Genomic DNA, 21,868 nt, shown 5'->3' with positions numbered 1-21,868 from the left:
GATCGGCCACACAGTGCACCTTATAATGGCTCGGCTGCAGCAGCACAGCCATGCCGTGTAAGGTGCGCAGTGTAGACATAGCCTTAAATGAGTTATTCACACACCCGTCTCCCCCTCTCCTTCCCTTCTCCTGATTGCAAAGCTAAGAATAAGGGCAACATTCCTTTCATCCTTATCCTGGGATTAGGCAGAGGGGTTAGCGAGATAGATGGAAATCTGCCTGCAAAGGGCTTCAGTACAGGCACATGATTTTAAACCAGGCAGGTGGCAGTCCCTGTTGTCGGCTATATGATAAGAGATACCTACAAAGATATTCCTTGATTAGATTTGCACACTGAGATTCACTACCATTTTCTTTTCAGATTATTATTTCCAGGATTGTCAACTGACCAATGAGCAAATTACATTTATAATGAAATGGAAAGGCCCCTCAAGGGTTACTCAGCCACTTATTCTGCTAGGGAGGCTCCTTCACAATGAATAGAGCAGGTCAAATTATTCATTGCAAATAAATTACCAGATTAATTTAGCCCTTTTTTTCTGCTGGTGAGTCAATCCCAGTTTGTGCAAATGGATCCATTATTATTACATGTTTGCCCAGTACTTCAGACAAACCAATTTCAGCCTAGGGAATGTTTGCAAACTGTTCACTTAGACTCTCCATTATATGTTATTCCTGATTGTTCACTTAAACCACGTGGCATTGCTACCAGTCCCTGCTTGGATTGACTGAAACATGTGAACAGGGGAAGAGAAAATAATGATGAGTGACTTCACATTCCCCAGACATCTGTGCAAATAAAATCCCACTCCTGCGAATCTCCACAAAGAAAGACTAAGAGAGGGTACGGGCATGGACAACACAAACAACCACTCGGAATTCAAATGACTGTTTGTGAACAAGCTGCTCACCCACTCACACAGTTAAACAGAAGGGAAAGGTAAACATCTGGAAATTACTGACATTTGTCTATGTTCCTACTCCTTTTCCCCAAGGATGCAATTCCTACACCAACAGTCTCATCATCAAACTCCTCTTGAACTACTCCTCAGCTCTGAAATGCCAATAAAGTTGTACCCCATGGCCTAGTGACTCTCTAGATGTTGTTTTATGTTGTCCAGAGATCATCTTGGTAGCAAGCACCTTTCCCAAGCTGCCCTAAAATACAGTCCACACAATGGGCCCACATCTTCAGCTGGTATACATTAATGAATTACAATAGCTTCAGTGGAACTACACCAATTTACACCAGCTGAGATCTAGCCCATTATGCAGAGTCCAGGCTCACCTTTCCTTGTTCAACTTTATTAACAAAAATAAAATGATGTTCAGCCGAAGCCTTGTCTTCAGGCATGGCTACTGCTCTTGGATTCCCACCTCAGGACTGGTCAGTCCACACCCTAGGTCCTTTCTGCCTCAGATACAAGATCTCTGTAGACAGAAGGCCACTCCCTCTTCCATTAAACCTATAAACAAGCCACACCTGCAGCACTGAGTCAGCAAGATTCATTTAGCATCTCCTTAACCACACCTGCTGACAGGGCTGGCTCACAGAATTGCCAGCCTGCTCCCGAGACGGCCACCCCCATTGGCTCTGCACCCTCTTAGAGTCTCTTAGCTATTCTGTATCTGGATACTTTAACCCCAGTCAACAGCAAAGTGACCAGTTTCTTCAGAGGTGTACTGCTTGAGAGCTGGCTTGAAACTGCACAAACTGCTGAGCAAAGCACTGCAATCAGGGCTTGGGGAGCACCCATCCCATACCCTGTGGGCCAGGCCTACTGCCCACAGCTACAATGTATCCAATATACTTACGCTCATGCAATGTGGGGATGCAGCACCATGGTGTGACAGCACCTGAGGTTAGATGCTGAGATGTACTAGAGCTTTGCTTGGCAAGCCAGGGGAGAGGTAGTACAACGGTGATGCTACGTCCACTGGTCCTGCAGCCAGCCTGGGGCAATTCAGCTTCCTGCACATTTTAGAGCAGCCTTGAGACTGCTGGCAGTTTTGCTGGTGAGGAACGGCTGTACTGGGCATTATGCTGGCGAGGGTCACCCAACGTTCAAGGAATTCCAACCCCAACATAAACCATTCAGACAGGAGCAAATGGGTTTCAGTTGCCACCTCCCCTCCTCCTTCACAGGGCACTTCTCTCACATGCAAAACCATAGCACTAAATATGGTTACTACTGTAAAGACTGAACTGGTGGTCAGCACCAGAGGTATACCAGAGGCAGGGCTCCCACGGGCTCCAGTAAAGAGTTTGTTTGTTTGTGGAGAGAGACATTAATATTCTTGTGTTAATTTTTTTCTTTAACAAATCAATAGAAACGTCTCAACCCCAAACTCTGAATTTTGGGGGAGTTTGGATCCGGCTTTGAGTTCCAGAGGCCATCTGTATGGAAGAGGACCAAAACCCTGGCTGTGAGCACCCCTGAGTTGCGGGGAAGTTCTGATCCACACAGCTCCAGATCATCTGTGAAAATGAAGTATCCTCCTGCTGAAAGTTCCTGTTCATGAAGTTGGTGATGTTGCAAATGTGTCAGCTGATCTCACCTTTTCTGAGAGAATTAAAAAAGCCATGTACTAACAAGCCTGTGTGAGCTGTGAAAATGGCTGTGAATTTGACACCTCCTAACAGGACTTTTCACATGTGCTTCCTATCCTGGAAACTAAAAACAGAGGAGTTCAAGCATATCATAGGTCTAACCAGAGCTTGGCAGCAGTCATTTTGGCTCAGTCACGGATAACAGGACCCTGTACTTTTGAGAGTGCCAATTTCACCTAAAGAGGGTTTAGGAGATCATTTATAGCAGACAGACCTCTGGAGGGATGGTGCAAATCAAGCCCAGGATGGTTCCTGCCACCTGATGACTATTCATTAACATACGTACAATGAGTTAGTTGGCTCAGTGCACCGGTGACCAAATCACAGGGATACCACGACTGGCACCTTTCTGGTTGGCTGTGTCTATACTGGGGGCAGGTACCCTGATTTCAGTCCCTGCTGACCCCTAGTGTGTCAGGATAAACCACGATTTGCACTGATGCTGTTTCCCAAGGTCCCCAACAGGGCAAATAGCAGCTTTGCCCGTCTACACTACAAAGTTAGGCCCACCTAGCTACGTCACTCCCAGATGTGAAAAATTCACTCCCCTGAGAGATGCAGTTAAGCCGACCTATGCGCCAGTGTAGACACAGGTCGACAGAAGAAGTCTAGCTACCGTCTTTTAGAGAGGTAGATTTACACAGTGATGGAAGAATAACCTACAGCTGTGCCGCTGTAGTGCTTCCAGTGTAGACATACTCTAGAGGTTCACCAGTGCTGTTATACTGATTGTTGGTCAGTGATGGCTGAAGCCAGGGCAAACCCCAGTGTAGACAAGACCTCAGCAGAGATGCAGAAGACTGACTGGGCACAGAGACTGAGCTACCCTCTCAGCCCTAGCAGTGACCCCCACCAGGGCAGGGCACAAGAAAAGAGAACAGCCTTCTTTGGGCATGGCAAAGAAGGAAATCAAGTCTCAGAACACCATGCAGACTCTTGTGCAACCAGCCCCCACAAGCTCATGGAGGACATTAGGGTCTGGTACTCAGCAGGTGCTGGGGGGGGGCGGAGCAGGATTGAACGATCCCTAGTGCTCTGCCCCCGTTGCTGGGTCTTGTGATGACAGGCAGGTGATCTGACCCTGGGAATGCTGGGAGGGGTCACAGTTCACAGGGGCAGACCCTGGTCTCTTGGGTTGAATCTCTTCCATTGTTCTCAGGCCTGTCCCTTTATTACTATCCCCTCCCACAAGCATGACGGACCCAGGAGATAGCCCCCTCTTCTCTCTCCACAAAAACACCCTGTGTGCATGCCAGCAAGAGGGGCACTACCACCCCCCAGAATCACACCCTACAGAGGACTGGGCTGATACTGATTGGTATGAAATCCCCCAGGCCTCCCCTCCTCGCCATACTGCTAGGCTCCTAAAGCCATTAAGCTCCAAGATGCCTTGTCTGCACAACGCATTGTTAATAATGAAGGATTTGGCTGCATGAGCTGATGTTTGTGCAATGTTATTTAAACAAATGATCCTGTGAACTCCTAAACTAATTGCGAGGGAGACTGGAGCCTAGCCCCAACGCAAACAGCACAATCACCAGCCCGCTCCAGAGGCGCAGCCAGGCACAGGCCCTTTGCTCCCACAGCAATCATTCCCGAGGGCCAGCTGCATCCAGCATGATGTCTCCACCAACAAGGAGACGCACCCAGCATCTGAAGGAGTTCATTATACCTCCTTCGAGCTGGCACCAGGGGCAGCTTTAAAGCCAGCTCTCCGAGATGCTGCGTACCAAGGATATCTCAAACCAGGGTCTAAAGACATCCATTATCAAGAAAACCAATCCTCACAGATTAGGGCTGTAAATCAGTGTCCCGACCTCGCCCCCGACCCTACACCCTGCCCCAGAGATGCACATATTTAGACCACACGGCATTGAGTCAGACTTTGAAACTAAGAGAGAAACACAGTGGTTTTGACCGAGTTTCACTCTGGAGCTTGTTTGAACCCACAGTTCAAAGCAACAACTGGGGCATAGAGTCCACATGGATCAAACCACAGGGAATATTCAGATGCACCTACGTGAACCAAAATTGCAGTGTTTCATGCAGCTCTTACGGAGTTTGGGCCAAAGCCTGATGAATTCAATGGGAGCCTCTTTGATTTCAGTGAGCTCTGAGTCAGGAGACAGGCCCAGATCACAATGTTCAGATCCCGATCCAAAGCCTGAGGGGAGTTTAGCTACAATGCTCCGGCTGAGCCCAGTTCTAACACTTAGCCTATAGTTAGCAATAAATACTGTCTGTCAATACAGACATCTGATTAGGAATAAACCCTTTAACCTCTTTCCCCCGCGGGTCACGTTCCTCATCAGAACTCCATCCAGTCAGCAGATCCAAGCTTCCGCCAGCCACTTGGCAGCCTGTGACTTAAGGGGAAGAGGTCTGTATTAACACAAAGAAATGGAAGTCAGAGAACAGGGACAGAGTTTGGTTTTATTCCTTCCTTGCTGGCATGACGTGAGGGCTTTGCTTCCTACTCAGGTCCCCGTGTGACCTACGACTTCTAGCACGTAGGAATTCAGGCCTCAATCCCATCTCAGCAATCTCAGAGGCCATGGCATGGGGCGTGCTGGTTTGGAGAGAAGAGGCCTAAGGTTTTCTATAAGGTCTGGTGGGTCCGTGAAGGAGGGGAGGGTAACCCAGAAGACAAGGGGCTGCGGAGAAGAGACAGAGATTCATTTCCGAACAGCCCACACATTTCAAAACGCTGCCTGAGGTGATGCGTGGGGATGGCGTGAAGCTCATGGACAACACAGGAGAGGCAGTTGGTGTAGCTCTGCCGACTTCAGTAGAGCAACGCTGATTTGCACCAGCTGAGGATCTGGCCCCCAATGTTAGTAACCTGAGGAATCCAACTCCTACAGGATTTAAAAATAAAGAAGAGCCTTCTAAACTCAGTGTGTTCCTGTTGCTGGTACCAGCCTTATGATACCAGCCCCTTCTGTTCCCTGAACCCCCATCTCTCTGCTTCTGGACTGTACCCCAGTCCTGATCTCCCTGAAAACCTGTCCCCAGAGCTGGCCTGACAGGGTCAAGAGTTAATTGCCCTGAGGCAGGACCAGCTGTGCAGAGGGTGAATTTCCCCACATCTGGTCCTTTCTGCCTACCTCTCCAGATGACTCTGGACCATTTGCCACTCCTCATTGCTCATATTTCCAAAGGGAAACTTGCGACTGACCCTCTGTGCAGCCCTATCCCGTGATCTCATTCTCCATCAGGACACTGGGAGTGGAGGGTTACGGGAGAGAACATATCTGGGAAACAAAATGGGAGATGACTGCCTAGGAAGGAGTACTGCGGAAAGGGGTCTGGGGTCATAGTGGATCACAAGCTAAATATGAGTCAACAGTGTAACGCTGTTGCAACAAAGCAAACATCATTCTGGGATGTATTAGCAGGAATGTTGTAAGCAAGACACATGAAGTAATTCTTCCACTCTACTTCACTCTGATTAGGCCTCAACTGGAGTATTGTGTCCACTTCTGGGTGCCACATTTCAGGAAAGATGTGGACCAACTGGAAAAAGTCCAGAGAAGATCAACAAAAATGATTAAAGGTCTAGAAAACATGGCCTATGATGGAAGATTGGAAAAATTGGGTTTGTTTAGTCTGGAGAAGAGAAGACTGAGAGGGGACATGATATAGTTTTCAAGTACATAAAAGGTTGTTACAAGGAGGAGGGAGATAAATTGTTCTCGTTAGCCTCTCAGGATAGGACAAGAAGCAATGGGCTTAAATTGCAGCAAGGGCAGTTTAGGAAAAACTTTCTGTCAGGGTGGTTAAGCACTGGAATAAATTGCCTAGAGTGGTTGTGGAATGTCCGTCATTGGAGATTTTTAAGAGCAGGTTGGACAAACACCTGTCAGGGATGATCTAGATAATACTTAGCCCTGCCATGAGTGCAGGGAGCTGGCCTAAATGACCTCTCGAGGTCCCTTCCAGTCCTACGATTCTGATTCTCTCCCGAGACAACACAGGCACGACTGGCAGGCAAAAAGATTCTCTCATTCACCCGCTTTAAATATAAGAGCTGCTTCGGGTGGGGGGTGTTATGCAGAACTGGGGAGCCTGTCCAGACAGGCAGTTAGAGTGGACGGAAGGAGGAGAGGAATGACAGGCAGACAAGCTGCCAGCCAGAACGATACAAAGTGGAAGTGTTTCCAGGTGAATGATAAGCTAAGAAAATGAGAATGACCATACTGGGTCAAACCAATGGTCCATCTAGTCCAGTATCCTGTCTGCCGACAGTGGCCAATGCCAGGTGCCCCAGAGGGAATGAACAGAACAGGTAATCATCAAGTGATCCATCCCCTGTTGCCCATTCCCAGCTTCCTAGCATGTTGGCTGGCTCTTAGAGAACTCTATCCGGCAAGGTGCCGAGTGCCTCCTGGGAGATGGTGCCAGGAGCCCTCAGCTCCCACTAGAGTCGGTGGGAGTAGTGCCCCCCCTCTCCTCGAACACCTTGCAGGTTTGTACCTAGAAAGCCCGAACGGAAGGTGGCAGGTAAAGCATTGCTCAGCAACAGAAAGACAGCCTGATTCTGAGAAGAGTCGAAAGTCCCATTCACATCAATGGGAGTTTCAGATGCCCAGCACCACTCAGGATCAAGCCCAGAGATGACAACAGAGAATCAGTTGTCTCTACAGTCGCCTCGTGGGCTGAGAAAGGAATGTGGCAGAGACTCAGACTGCAGGAACCAGATGGCTTCAGTCATGTCTGTGTGGGAGACACACACAGGGACTCTCTGACCCCATTCATTCAATGAAGCTGGCAGGAGGCGCCCCCTGGAGACCCGGCCCATATGCTGCCAGTACACACACAGCTCTGCCTGTAGGAAGCCTATCCCTGCCTCTCCTGTGCTCCCACCACTTCCCCAAAACTATCTGAATCCAGACAAGCCACTTGCAGCGCGAACCCTCCCCTCTCCTCCCACACACCATCCCCTCTGCTAGGCCGGGAAAATGGCACGGCCCTTGCACGAGGTGACGGTGTCGCACACATCCTGTCACCATAGCATATGGCACATGAATCATTCACAAAGCCTGGGAATTAATTATTCATCCAATCCAAAGACTAAACACTTTCCTAATTGTCCTGGAAAGACAGAAAAGAGGGGAGAGGGGGAGGGAGATCAGGAAGGCATCATGTAGGTAACCAGCAGCATTCAAGATTCACTGATTTAATGAAGGGGGGGGGGGTATCTTGTCTGCGTTGACCAGAGGATTAGCTTGTATTCAGAATTAATAGGACAACCTCATGCATCGGCAAATAGCCACATTTCTGTGGCCACATAATGCCGCAGACTTCCTCATGACAGTCACGTTGTGATGTTGCTGCTCAGGGTCTCGCCGTTAGATAGGAACTCCCTGATGTTATGGTGTATCCCTTCTCTCATGGGCCTTTCAATCCATGCCTTCCAACTTTCCAGTCAAGAAACGCCCTCGATAACTTAGACCCACATTGTAACCTGCCTTCAAGGATGGATATTCGCCGAGGAATGTACGTGAGATTCACAGTACCCACCCCCCACCCCGTCTCTGAGAAAGGAAAGCAGCCCTGAAAGGCCCTTCCCACTTTGTGCGGGCAGCAGGTCGGTTAAAAATGCAAGGCCTTGCACCTTGCAGAGTGGATGTCAGGGGCTCCCGTTCGGAGTAGGTCGTGTTTTGACAGCCTTTAAACAAGGACAGAAAGAATAAAGCAGTGCAGGCGCAGACCCATTGCACATCCTCAGGGACACCCTCACCTAAGAAGTGAACAGAATTGAAGTCATGATGCATTTAGCTGTTGGAAGGTGTGACTGGACCCATTGCTAGCTAGGAAGGTCTGGGAACACTCTCAGTTCTGGTGGAAGAGAGATCCACACTCGTGAGACACCTGCCACGACAACATTGGTCTAGTGGGTCTCTGAGCCATCATCCCCAGTGCATGCAGCTGTTGTTATGGCAGCACACACCTGGGAATACCAGCAAACACACTGGGGGGATCCCAAAATCGCTGCCTGTGCCAAAGGGAGGTAGGCAACGCTCTGAGCTGGGAAAGGAGGGAATCTAATCTAGAGCAATTCATACATACGAGATACTTTCTCTCCCAAAGAGAGAAAAGGCTTTTAAAGCCTTTTAAGCCAAATTGGTAATAAAGAGAAAACACAGCTAAAGGGACACAATTACTGCGCTGTTTGTGCTCACAGCTCTCCACTGGATACAAAAACAGGGAGATACCAGCATCTGGGTGAAGATACAGAGGTGCTTTCACATGGGATAACACACACACAGCATGCCAGGCTGCACATGCACACACACACACACATACCCAGAAATAGGGACGTCAGTTCCCAGCTTCCACAGGAGGGGAAAGATTCCCTGCTCATCCTCCCCCGCCCCCTTCCCCGCTGGGCAGCTCCTGACAGTGCATCAAACTTTAATGGGTTCATTTCTCAGCAGAGGCACAGGCTGAATACAGATGGATAGATACAAGGCTCTCTGATGGCTCCCTTATTGCGAGGAGGAACAGGGTACCCAGGAGAGAGGGGGAAGGAAACAAGGAGTGGTGTCTTCAATACAGAGCCTGCATTAAGGGCTTGATCCAAAGCTCATGGGAGTCAGTGGAAAGACTTGGTTTCAATAGGTTTTGGATCAGGTCCAGAGAGAATGTTCCTTATGCCGTGCTTGGGTGTTCAGTTAAAAACCTGCAGGTAGCATTTGTCAGCTTGAGACAGATGGGAAGAGCAAACAAAGCAAGTCCCCTTAAGTGGGGAACATCTGAGAGACAGCGTGTCTAATGGATTGTCCAGGACTTGGAGCCAGGAACTCTGGGGTTCTAATCCCAGCTCTGCCAACCACATGCTATGTTGACTTTGACAAGACAGCTTCTCTGTCTGTTTCCCGTCTGTACAATGGAGAGTACGACACCGGCCTCCCAGGAGTTTGGGGGATTAGTTAATACGTGTGAACTGCTAATGTCATTGGATGCTAGGTGCTAGACAGAGGAGGGGTAGAGCCCAGCTGCACAAAGCAAGGAGATCCATTTAGGAGAAACAGATGATATTCTTCCCCAGGGTAAAAGGACATTGACTGGAGCAGGAGCTGTAGGTGGACAGACATCTGGGTAACAATGTTCTCTTTCACCTGTGGAAATGGAGATGTTTGCTCTTGGGAAACAACTCGCTAGCAATTCTCTGTATGTGTGTTTGTGTGGGTGAGAGCGAGAGAACACATGCACGCATATACCCATGCACAAATACACCCATGGCTCGGCACAGCCACCGCTGTGGCACCATCTTCTCTTGTCCATGGACTTGGAGGACACACATCATCCTCCCTCAAGCCTGAAGGGGAATCAGCCCCAGAATGCAAAGTCTCTTGTGCAGAGCTGCTTCACACTTCATGGGGGTGCCAGCAACAGCCTCCTGGGCAGGATTCCATTGGAACCGCACAGCTGGAGGCTTGGGGGAAGGGGAGCAGCAGGCAGAGATACAGGCCAGCCCTCCGCGCACAGGACACTGCCTCTCAGGAAGACCCTTGGACATGCAAGCACATCTCAAAGGATCTGCAAAGTGTGGGGGCTGAGCTGCCTGCTACTCTGCTATTATTGAGGGGGGACAAGGGAAAAGCCCTTCCCCTAAGTCTGCCTCTTCAATAAATAAAAATATGGAGGAAATTCTGGGACGGGAACCTAACAGCTTTCTTCCCTGCCTTGTGCCAACCCTTCCAGGGGATTCCCAGAAGGAGAGAAGGGATGGGGCCTATGACCATCACGTAGGAAACGTGTCACCAGCTACGGGAAACAAATGCTCCAGAGCTGCCCCTCTGCCTCTCAGTCTTGTCTAGAGGTTTGCAGCAACAATAGAAACACAGCTGTCTAACAACTGTCCCCTGCACCTCAGCCCAGCCATGGCACAGCATGGGTTGTAACTGCAAAGAGGATTTCCCAGTGAACAGCACAGCTGGGATAGGATGCACCAGCAAATGCTGCTTACCCCACACTGGGGGGACTCTGACCCAGAATTACCCTCGGCACCCCACAATGGAAGGTCTGTGACTCGGAGGCTACTCATGTCTCACTCCAGCGCAGGCTGGTTCTGTCAGGCCAGTTGTGAGGTGGTTAGTGGCACAGCACATGTGTAAGGAAGCTCAGGAGTGGCAGGCTCCGCATGGCACTACCCCCTGGCACAGCGAAAGGCCGGTGTTCATTCTTTCATTCATTCATTCGCCCTGGCCACGTTCCACCACATGAAGTACCTTAATGAAAACCACAAAGCCCCCCGGGCTTCCAAGAGGCATTCAGGTGCAGCAGCCATTATTAAACTCTTGTTAAAAGGCCTGAAGCTAGTACTTATTTTATTGACCCCAATTTATTTATCCTGGTTTTACACAGTCGATAATTCATCTGCTGCTTCCTGCATCATCATCACTCACACAGAACTAAGGCTGTGGGAGCAGAGGACCAACAAAATCTAGCTGGTTTACATCGATCCTCACGTCCTCTAAGCCCTTCCCCAGGCAAGTCTATTCTCTGCATTCGACGGGTGTAAATGTCAAAGAATTGGATCTGGCAGGTATCAGCGAGGCTTGATGGATCAGCAGGACCACACTACGGAAGCCTGGCCATTTGAAAAACAGAATCTCTTTGCTAGCATCTGCAATTAACAAAAGCTGGGTCTCCATACAAGTTTGCAAAGACTTTCTTTTTGAATATTAAAAAAGTTCTCCCAACTCTGTCTCTCTCTCTCTCCTGTGACTTGTTATTATATTATTATTGTAATTGCTATAGGAAATCCAATACAAATTCTATAATACTAAAGAATCACAGTGTGCAGATCACACCCATCTAACCGTTTGCAAGGAGTTAACCCCTTTTTTCTCCTTCCCTGCTTTCTAAAATTATTTCATGTGAATTTAATTCAGGTGAAAGGTCCCTGACTGACAGCTCTAGGGACAAAAGTCCTCTCTAAGTCCATGGAGCAGGTACTGCATGGCTGGGCATTGGCAGTGCAAGCTTCTCCCACTGTCTTGTCAGGTGGATAGGCCACCATTAAGGGGAAGAAGGGAGTTGATTCTCCAGACCCATTCAGTCCTTGGTGTCTCTGTTGAGACTAGCAGTAAAGATGGTAATTGGTGTCAGTAGTGGTGTCCCTGTTTACATAAATGATGAGTGCTAAGATCCTACATATGCTCAATAGGCAGTTTTCTAATGTTGATAATTATGCTAATTTCCAGCCAATATTTGTCCATATTTGATCCTGGACATACTACTCAACGAGAGGTGTCAATTCAAATTTCAAAGGCTGGCCAATTTTTAGTTGTGTGTGGGGAAAAATGAATATATATATATATACCAACAGGGAAAATCACATTTTCCACACAAACACTCATACCTCCAAATGAAGGACAGAATTTTGCTCTCAAAAAACCATCCTTTCAGATGAAAAGCAAGCATGGAAAAAAAGCATTTTTTCAGAAAATTATGATTATATGGCAGTACAGGTTAGAAACAGAAAAAGATTATATACTTAACTGTAGTGTTAGCTGTGACACTGTCAGACCAGCTGCCAGCTCATGCCAAGACCCCAGGCCTCACTGAACACTTACAAATGGATAGCTGGAAACCTCTCTGACTCACCTGTGTGTTAGCATTATCAAAATTGATATAGATGTTAAGTTGATAAGAATGTGTTTACCATGTTTAGACTTTATAAAATGCTTGTCGGATGCTGCATGTATTGATCTCATTTATAACCTCTATAGCCCTTGGTGTAAAGTTATAGTGAGTGTTTGCATTGTAAACCTCTGTAATTGTGTAACTCACCAAACTGGAAAAGAAGCATTAATTAAAGGCCTCACCCTGCATACAAGATGGCCTATTGAAGTGAAATGAGGTATGGTGTAGCACCAAAGAGAGAGGCCCTGTTGATTGTATTCCTAACTCCCTCCAGGAAGGAGAGATCTATGCATGAACTCATCCCATCAGTTTGGACTCTGGAGTGAAGAGGATAAAAATTTCTGACAAGAAGAAACTGAATCTCCTTCATTCTATCTGGCAGGGCAAAGATTCCTAAACATAAGCAAAGAGATCACCATGCGGCTTGGCATGGGTTAGCCCTGAAAGACATTCTGAATTGACAGATTACTACAGCTCTGTCACTTTTTGAATCACAGACTGAAACTCGTTTGCTCACTTGCTTTAACCTGTAAATAACTCTCATTTCTTTTTCCTAGTTAATAAATCTTTAGTTATTTATAACAGGATTGGCTACAAGTGTTGTCTCTGGTGTGAGATCTAAGGTACAAATTGACCTCAGGAAAATGACTTGTCTCTTGAGACTGGGAACAATCTAAATATTTTGTGATCTTCGGTGTAAGTGACCATTTATCACATACACAAGATGGGTCAGGTAATAACTTTTATTGGACCAACTTCTGCTGATGAGAGAGATGAGTTTTCGAGATACACAGAGCTCTTCTTCAGTTCATTTATCACATAGTCCAGCTCGCCTGGGTGGCAAGATGGAGTGTCTAAAGGGACTGTCTGTGACTGCATTACAAGACTATTGTAGTTCTTTGGGAGTTCACATTTGTTACTAGGTTGGTGAAATCTAATTATGGAAATGCCACCAGTTTGGGGTGTCTGCCTTGCTTTTTGACAGCATGCCCTGAGGTTAGAGAGACAAGATGGGGGAGGTGATATCTTTCATTGGACCAACTTCTGTTGGTGAGAGGCATAGGCGCCGACTCCACAATCAGCCCCACAATCAGCGCCTTCCCCTCCCTCCCCATGTCTCCCACCCGCCACAATCAGTTGTTTCGCAGCATGCAGGAGGCTGGGGGCAGGAGTGAGAATGCAGTGCGCTCGGGGGTAGGGGGAGGAATGAGGCGGGAAGAGGCGGGGCAGGGTGGAGCAGGGGTGGGAGAGGAGGGGCGGGGTATGGCAGGGGTGTGGCATTGAGGGAAGGGGTTGGGTGGGGGTGGGGCCTGGGGCAAAGCCAGGGGTCAAGCACCCCCCGGCACAATGAAAAGTCGGCATCTATGGTGAGAGGCGCAAGCTTTCGAGCCACACAGAGCTCTTCTTCATGCTCTGAAGTTGGCACTCTTTGTCATGAGCCACTCCAGATAGCGTGACTTTAGCTACCAAGTAGAAGCTAGAATGTTAGTCAATTCTGATTATTAGTTTCCGTTGGGATGAATATCCAGATTTATTGATCTAAGAAATAAATATTGATTGAGGCAAAGTCAATGTCAACACAAGGACAGATTCTCAGCTTGTTCCCAGAAACATGAATCCAATATATGTATTGTTCCATACCATCCAAATGTTTCTATCATAAAGATCTGAACAGCCCTACATTAGGGCCACAGATTTCAAAAGCGTAACAGCTTTTCCTATTAGACACTTTGTAAAGGAGTGAAATGAGCTACAGGTCTGTGAAAAAGAACACTGTCTTAACTCCTGATGAGCCAGTCAAGAACCAGATATCTGTGTGTGTTGATTGGCTCGTCAAAGAATGATCACTATCTAGTCAAGATGCAGTCAATTATGTACTCATTCTGATTGGTTAACATTGATCCAGACTCCTGAACTGTTTAGCTCCTCAGAGATCAACAGGATGGGCTTCTTTCTAAACTCCAGAGCAGTTCCCAAGGACCACATCTTCCACTTCAATGACAGTGTCCTCTCTCCCCCAGGAATTTTTTTGGTACCCGGGGGCTTCACCTGATAAGCCTTGAATAGCCTGTATACCCCATTACCCTCCTGAACAGAGACTTTTAAGCTCAAACACTCAAATACTTGTTGAAAGCAAATTTCAATCTGCATATTTCATTGCAAAATCCTGCATTTGAGCTCTGCTGATTAGTTATATAAGTCACCTAGGCAGGGGGCAGAAACAATATTACCTGCCTTATGTAACTAACCAACCCAGCATGAACTTCACAGTGCAAATATTCACAAGCTATTCATGAATGATTGGCAGCCCAAGAATTATTTGCTGAAGAAATCCTCTAATAATTTAGAACAGCAAATACACTCGGGAATTTCATGATCAATCGACAAATCCATTACACAGAACAACAAAACTTGATCTGCATCTTACCCACAGTTCCTTCCAACCCAATGCCTAGAGCAGCAGGGGTTCACAAAATCCCATAGGGTAACATGGTGTGAAGGCAAACACTACACCTATGGTAGTGTCCTGAGCATGCTACAGCACTCAAACCTCAGCCTACCTCATCTCCTCGTTACACAAGCTTTTACTTCTCAGATGTGACAGCATGGATCTTAGTCCAAACACAGAACCAGGCCTTGGATGGGTTGGGAGAGATGGGCAGTTGCCTCCTTAGAAGTATCCTTTATACATCAAACATTGTTGGCACAAAACTCTTGTCTTTCTCCAACTATCTGCCAGCACTGAAACACCAGCAGAAACTCTGGGGGCGCTTTCAGCTGCTTCACAGCTATTGCTCTGCCCAGGTTTTGTCTTGCTGAAGTGAAGATCAGGACACAGGATGGCTGTTCAAACATCAGGAGTGTCCAGCAACGGTTATAACAGGTAGTGATCCACAGAAGAATGGGGCTGGGAGAGGTGCATAGCTGGCAGGGTAAAAGCCATGCAACAGCTGGCAAGATCAAGGTCTCATGTGAGGCAGGCAAGGGGAGGTGCTGCCCTCGGAACCACCACCAGAAAAGGGAGCACTTTCTAAATAAACCCCGAGGACACTTGCTGTTGAGGCCTATGTGCTTGGTAACTGGGTTCCTGACATTTGTCAGCATGTCGGGTTGCATGGAGCTCAGAACCCTTCCTGGACAATTGATTTTCTGGCACCATGCCCAGAGCACGGAGAAGCTCGGAAAGAAATCGGGAACGTGTTCATAGGTGAGTAACTGTTGAGTGCTGACTCAGCCTCCTGTCAGTCACGGTCAGCAGGGAGAGAGGGGAAAGGTGACTGCTAACCACTGGTAACCACAGTGAGAGGAGCTGACCACACTGAGAGGAGGCCTGTGCCAGAAACCCCCTCTGCCTCTCCGCTGAAGGGCCCTGGTCTGGTGAGGGCTGTCTCCATAGCTCCCGCCCATGCAGCCCCCCTCTCCCATCCCAGTGGATGCCTGGCTTTTTCACAGATTCAAGCCAGAGCCTCCTGCTTATTCCCCTCCACCTGGGAAGCTGCCTGCCCCATCCGAAGCCCACCTGGGAGCTTTCCTTCCATGTTTGTGTTAGTGTAAATAGGGGGTGAGATTGTCTTCCATTTTCTCCAGGAGACTGGGGGGGGAAATCCCTGCAACCCCCCTCCACCTGCCCCCACCCCCGGCGACATGCACCAGCCCAGTTGCAGGGGCTCATCTGGAAGCCTGCTTCTCAGGGGCTATAAACCAGGAAACCTCCATCCTGGAAGAAGAAGAGAGAGGATTGCCCACTCCACCCCAGGGAGGGCAGAGGGTGAGGGGAGTGGTACTTCTCTGGGACATCAGCCGCCCTGAGGCATCTGCAGACGCAGCACAGTTGGCTATCTCCTTGCTGCTCCAGGTCTGCCACAGTGCAAGTCTACAATTTATGTATGTGCCAGTCCCTCGGGCAGCGAATCACAGCCATGGCCATCACTGGGGAAAGAGGAGGGGGATGCAAAATTACTCTGGAAAGACAATGATCTGTCCCAGCAGAGAGGCCACTGCTTCGCTCCCTACAAGCATTCACCTGGCTCAGGAGCCAGCTTGAAAAGCTCCCAAGAGGATACCGAGATAGGATCAACTTCACTGCCTCCGCAAGCCAAGCACTGCTGGGTCGTGGGGAAGAGAAACTAGTAGTTGACCAGGCTGCAATGAGGAGCAGCACAGCCAGCCATGCCCTCCCCAGCCTGACAAAGAGGGAGAGGAGGGTGCCTGGGGAAAGCGATGGCTCAGAGCAGTTGGAGAGGGTTTTCTCATTGTGTTCAACATTGCTAAGGAGTAAGCGAGGAGGAATACCCCACACGCACACACTCAGCTGCTCCTCCTAAATCGCAGTCCTTCAGAGCCTGAGTATTTGTTGTACATACAGCCCAGAAGTGAGCTAGCTGCTTAAGGCAGTCCCGGAGAAGGGCCAGACATGGCACAGCCTGCCAATGGGATTTCATTGGTTCATAGTAACCTTTTAGCTTTCTTAGCGTGGGTACTAGCGAGAACAGACTCGGAGTAAGTTCCAGAGGGAAATGGCCTGAATGTGCCAGTGGGTGAGCACTGGGCGATGGCACAAGAAGGGGATGGACATCAGAGCCTGAGGGGCTGCTCTCCAACTGGCAAATGGCCAAGCCATTAAGAAAGGGACACCAAAGACAAGCCCATGAGATCATCTCCAGCTGCAATCCCACACACACCCAATCCCCAGGGCACGGGGCCACCCCTCATGCCTGTGCATCGTAGGGCCATTAAGAGTCGCACCCCATCCAGCGTGACCCAGCACCCTTTACAGTGTGAAACTATGGCACACCTGAAAAGATGTTGCAAATCCACCAGGAAACAGTCTATCTTCTGCTTGTTACTCTCTGAAGAGTGAGGCACGTCCACTGACAAACAGAAAACCACCAGCAGAAAGCAGAGATGGACACGCTTCCCATCAAATCCCTCCAGGTCCCGTGATCACTACTGGCATTGGGCAAGCAGAATCCATGGCCACAGTCCCTTGCTCCTTCACCGCAGTTCTTCTACCAAACAGACATTTCTAAATAGCAGACCATCTGTCAAAGATGCCAGCAACCAATCAGAATTGCCCATCACTGTACTTCTGGCAAGACCCCCTTTGTCTCCCTCCTATCAAAGCAGGGAACCAACAGTGCCCCATGTAATGCATCCTGCCTGGTGGACACTGAACAGTGAGTGATTGATACTGCCCCATGACTGCGTACCCCTGGAGACACACACATTGATGCACTCCCTGGACCTGCCTCGTTGGCTTTAGCAGCCAGACAAGTGACGGAACTCACTGCAATCAAACAGGTGCTCCTGCATGGACAGTCCCAACATGGAGTCTCTCTAAATGCAACGTGGAATACCGGCCCATCAGCATTCATTGCCAGGAGATGTGGATGGGCAGTTGCAGCCATGAGCTATACCTAGGCAGCAGACATTGAACAAGATGGCCAGTGCCACCCTTAGCCTTGTTTTATCCCATCTCCTCAGCCTGCCCACATGGTGGGGAACTGCCACCTTCAACAACACTCCAGCCCTTCCTCTTCGGACCTTGTACCTGAGCATAAACCTCCCCAGCAGGCATGACAATGTAACTGAGCTCTGGGATTCAGGTCTCCTGGACTCTACTCCTAGCTCGGTCTCTGATTAGGCAATAAACCTTGGGCAACTCACTTCACCTCAGTGATTCAGTTACCTCCCCTGCAACATGGGGAGGATGTAATAACACAGGGGATATGGCAAGCTTTATTAATGAAGCGCTTTATTAATTATTATTAATAATGTGCATTGAGATCCACAGATGACAGGAGCCACCTGCTTCAATATACTAAACTGGCTTCTTTGCATGGGCTGGCAATATTTCAATCAGCACAACACGTACAAAGGAATAGAGCTGCAGTCTGGATGGGTTTTTTCTCCTCTTTGAAGCCCCAGTCTCTGTGGACACCAGTTTGAATACACTCCACTTCCAAAGGTCCCTGTCAAGAGGGATTGCACTTGGGAAGCTAAGGAGTCCTGCTCGTTTGATTTGTCTTTGCAAATTATCATCATTCTAGCAAATTTACCAAAAAAAATGATGTTTGTTTGCTTTCATATTATCTGTGTGGAGACCGTTAACATCTCCCGACATCAAATCCAGAGGTGAAACCTGAGACTGAGTCACGAACCCAGGGTTAACCACCAGTCCAGTGACATATGGCACAGCCAACAATTCCCAGTAGTCCAGAAGTGCTTTGTAGATGACCATCCATGAAGTCAGCACCCGCCCCAGCATAATGGATTGCTGAGTGGAGCGTTATGTGGAAATGGATTCCCACCTGGAACTGCTTTCTTTTCTGTTTTTCTTCATTTTATTTATTTATTTGTATTGAGAAAGCAGAAGCCAGCACACTGGTGACTGGGCCCCAGAAGGCACTTTTGGAGTGGCTGGTAAAAGAACCTTTCCATGCCCCAGTTCTGAAATTCTAACACAGCCCCTGCTTCCAATACCAGGGCTGACCAGCTCCTCATCAAAACTATCTGCCCTTCATTTTGAACAGGACCCCACACATACTCCCACTTTCCTATTTTGCTTTTCCATCACAGAGTCCCAGTGGCCGGGTGACATCTCTGCTCTAGCTGAGGAGAGCTGAACATGACTCCATCTAGCACGTTAGAATGAGATCATTCTCTTGCCCCTGAGAGTAAGCATGTCACGAGTGGAGCATGCCCAGCCCCTGCCAAGCTGGGGGAGCGAGGCCCAGGATTAAAGCAGACTGAAGAGCAGCTCCCAGCCTTTAATAAGGACTAGTAAGCAGCACTAGTCAAAGTCAGGCCTCAAAGGAGCACAGCATTTGGTTAATGAGGTTGCAACACAAACATTTGTGCACTTTCCCTCCTTTGGGGATATATTTTAATCCCTGACAATGGATTCAATAGGGCAATTGTCCCAAGATCCTGACATTAGACCCCTACTGCTCCGCTTTTACACCATTGGGACCTGCTGTTGGATCCTACCACACAGCACCCTCCTCACCAGTCTTTTGGCCACACCACTTCACGCACCGAGGAGAACTTACCCACTGAGGACCACGATGAAGTCCATGACGTTCCAGCCGTTCCGGAGGTATGAGCCCTTGTGGAAAACAAATCCCAGAGCAACTATTTTAATCCCAGCTTCAAAGCAAAAGATCCCAATGAAGTAAGGCTCTGTCTTCTCCTGTGGGAAGGGACGAAAGAGATTGGTGAGAGAGGGAGTCGCAGCAAACGTCCGGAGGGGAATGCTGCTTATACCTTTTTATTTAACATTGTGCTGAAGTTTGGCTGTTCCACCATGCTCACTACTCGACATTGGGCCTCACTCTGCCTGCTCTGCTCTCAGCACACTCTGAGGCCCCACAAAACCCTTGAATAATTAACTGGAGGGCTCGGGCCTCATCTCTGTTCCCCAGTAACCCTCCCTGTCCCACTTTCTAGCTGAAGACCCTTTCTGACACCTCCATTAATAGCAAGTATCCCTGCCCCACCTCCCAGAGTTGGAGAAGTCTTTCAGGAGCATGAAGAGCCCAGAGGAAAGCTCCAGCCACATTCTGTCCTTCCCCAAAGGCACTCTGGGATCACCACCATCAGAGAGACAGAAAAGAGATCACACCTCCAGTTTTCTGAGAAGCTGTAGGGACCAGAGGCTTAAACCTCAGCAACTGTATTCGCCAATGGGCTTGCTACCAGCTAACATCCACGCCCATAAGAAAGCTGCAGCTGCTTCCAGGAGAGAAGGAAGATATGAGAGAAAGGCACTTACTAGTCGTCGGGACATGGGTGTCTTGTCATCCTCGGGGAGGTGCTGCTCCAGCGCTAGGACGATGCAGTTTGCAATGATAGTGGCCAGGATCATGTATTCAAACGGCGTGGAGGGGATAGTTAAGGAGCAGAAATGACATAACAGAGATGGAACAAGTCTCTAATCCACAGACTCCCTTCCTTCCTCACCCCTTTGTCGCTACTTGTAACTGCTCAGGAAGCGATTACCATTTCTCCTCACGCATGCGCGCACGCACACAGCAGCCAGATAAGCTTCCATTTTCCTCTGCTCCTAGCTAGTGGGGTGAGACTTACTGATTCAGCTGTTTGGAAATGAGACAAGACAGCCAAGAGCATCAAGCCCATCAGCAGCTTCTCGCCAGGGATCCAGTGGTGCCCAGCGCTCCTCCTCCACCTGGTAACTACAATGCTGGCACTGGTGATGGAAGGAAGCCGATGCAATACAAGGGACTGGGCACCCATAGTGAGCTCCTCAGCCAGAGGTGGCTTTGAACTAGGACGATGCAGGATGCTGGGGGGCCGGAATACACATACAAAGATGAATAAGTACAAAGGTTTAAAATTGCCCACAAGCCCCCTTCAGAGCCCACATGAAAACCGATGTGACCCAGCAGGTCGGGCTGCAAAATATAAATGCAAAATACACCCATACTTTCGCCGGGAGGGAAGGGCTTTATCTTCTCTATAAAGGTCCAACCCAGCCAACCCTCCTTCACCAAATTCTGCTGAGAATCTGGAGAAACCCCAGCTCTTCGACGATCCCTCGTAGCCTCACACCCCTCCTTCCCCGCTCAGTCCTACCTGCCATCCTCAGGCAAGCCCCCAACCTGCCATTTCCCTGGGTGCCCCTCTAGCCAATAAGTGCCCATGCTGGCATTAAATACAGCCCCCAATATGGAATTTAACATCAGTCACCTGCATTTATAAAAGCCTAGCTCAGCCCAGCTGGGCTTGGGAATTATAGACCAGTCCATACTCTGCCATTTTTGACTAAGACCCATGGCAGAGAAACACTGGGCTTACTCGTGCATCTGACTGATTTCAGTCTGGTTTCAGGCAAGGACACACAGCTGAGTCTACCTTTGTTAGAGTCATAAATGAGGCACTCCCTACAATGGAGAGAGGAGATCTGTCCTTCCTTGCTGCTATTATCGTGTTGCTCATCGTATTCCACTGCATTGCCCCACTGGTCAGTTGGATATGACTGGGGATGTTTGGACCCATTTGGGCCACGCCTGATAGAACATTCCCTATTTGTATCATTGGTTCAATTCCCATCAACCTTGTAGCTCAGATGCTTTCTGCAGTCACTTAGGGATCAATGCAGCTTCCGATGTGCTGTCATTTCTGCACGGTATCGCTAGGAGCTCTGAGTGAGGTTTGGACCAAACAATACCCATTGCCCCCTCTCCAGCCTTTGAGAAGGTTATTAGGCATCTGGGTGCTTGCAGTGAGGAAATGAGATATTGGATGGCTTGGAATTGGCTGGAGACTGAACTACAGCTCTCCAGGCCAGGGGCTCGTTTGATTATAGTGGATCACACAGCCCAGCACAGAGCATGCTGTCAGCACTTAACAAGGAATCAGAAACAAAAAATACGGCAAGACTGAAATTATCTTAGATGGGTCAAAGAGGTTATGTCAGGAGAATTTCCACAAGTCAGCCATTCGGTAGTGGGAAGTCCCTCAGAGGACAGCATACCACCAGGCCTAAGGGGGTGTAATGCAGAGTCCCTCAGAGGGCAGCAATCAGGGCCTAAGGGAGTGTAATGGGGAGTCCCTCAGAGGGCAGCATACCCCAGGGT

General features: G+C 48.8%; 1 protein-coding gene across 3 annotated transcripts in view; it reads right to left on the bottom strand.

Annotated features, from left to right (window-relative positions):
- CACNA1E (calcium voltage-gated channel subunit alpha1 E) overlaps positions 1 to 21,868 on the bottom strand; it is a 211,045-nt gene that overhangs the window by 171,513 nt on the left and 17,664 nt on the right. For all 3 annotated transcript variants that reach the window (XM_026656079.1, XM_026656080.1, XM_026656081.1), the window contains exons 2-3: positions 20,044 to 20,149; positions 19,322 to 19,461 (exon numbers count right to left, since the gene is read on the bottom strand). In XM_026656079.1, coding sequence (XP_026511864.1) covers positions 19,322 to 19,461; positions 20,044 to 20,149 — 246 coding nt within the window. The remainder of the gene's footprint in view (positions 1 to 19,321; positions 19,462 to 20,043; positions 20,150 to 21,868) is intronic.

The sequence above is a fragment of the Terrapene carolina genome, unplaced genomic scaffold (genome assembly GCF_002925995.2).
Source record: "Terrapene carolina triunguis isolate 2854851 unplaced genomic scaffold, T_m_triunguis-2.0 Scaffold211, whole genome shotgun sequence".
NCBI classification, from domain to species: domain Eukaryota; kingdom Metazoa; phylum Chordata; order Testudines; family Emydidae; genus Terrapene; species Terrapene triunguis.
Note: the sequence above shows the minus strand (reverse complement) of the source record. Positions and strands in the feature narration are given on the sequence as shown.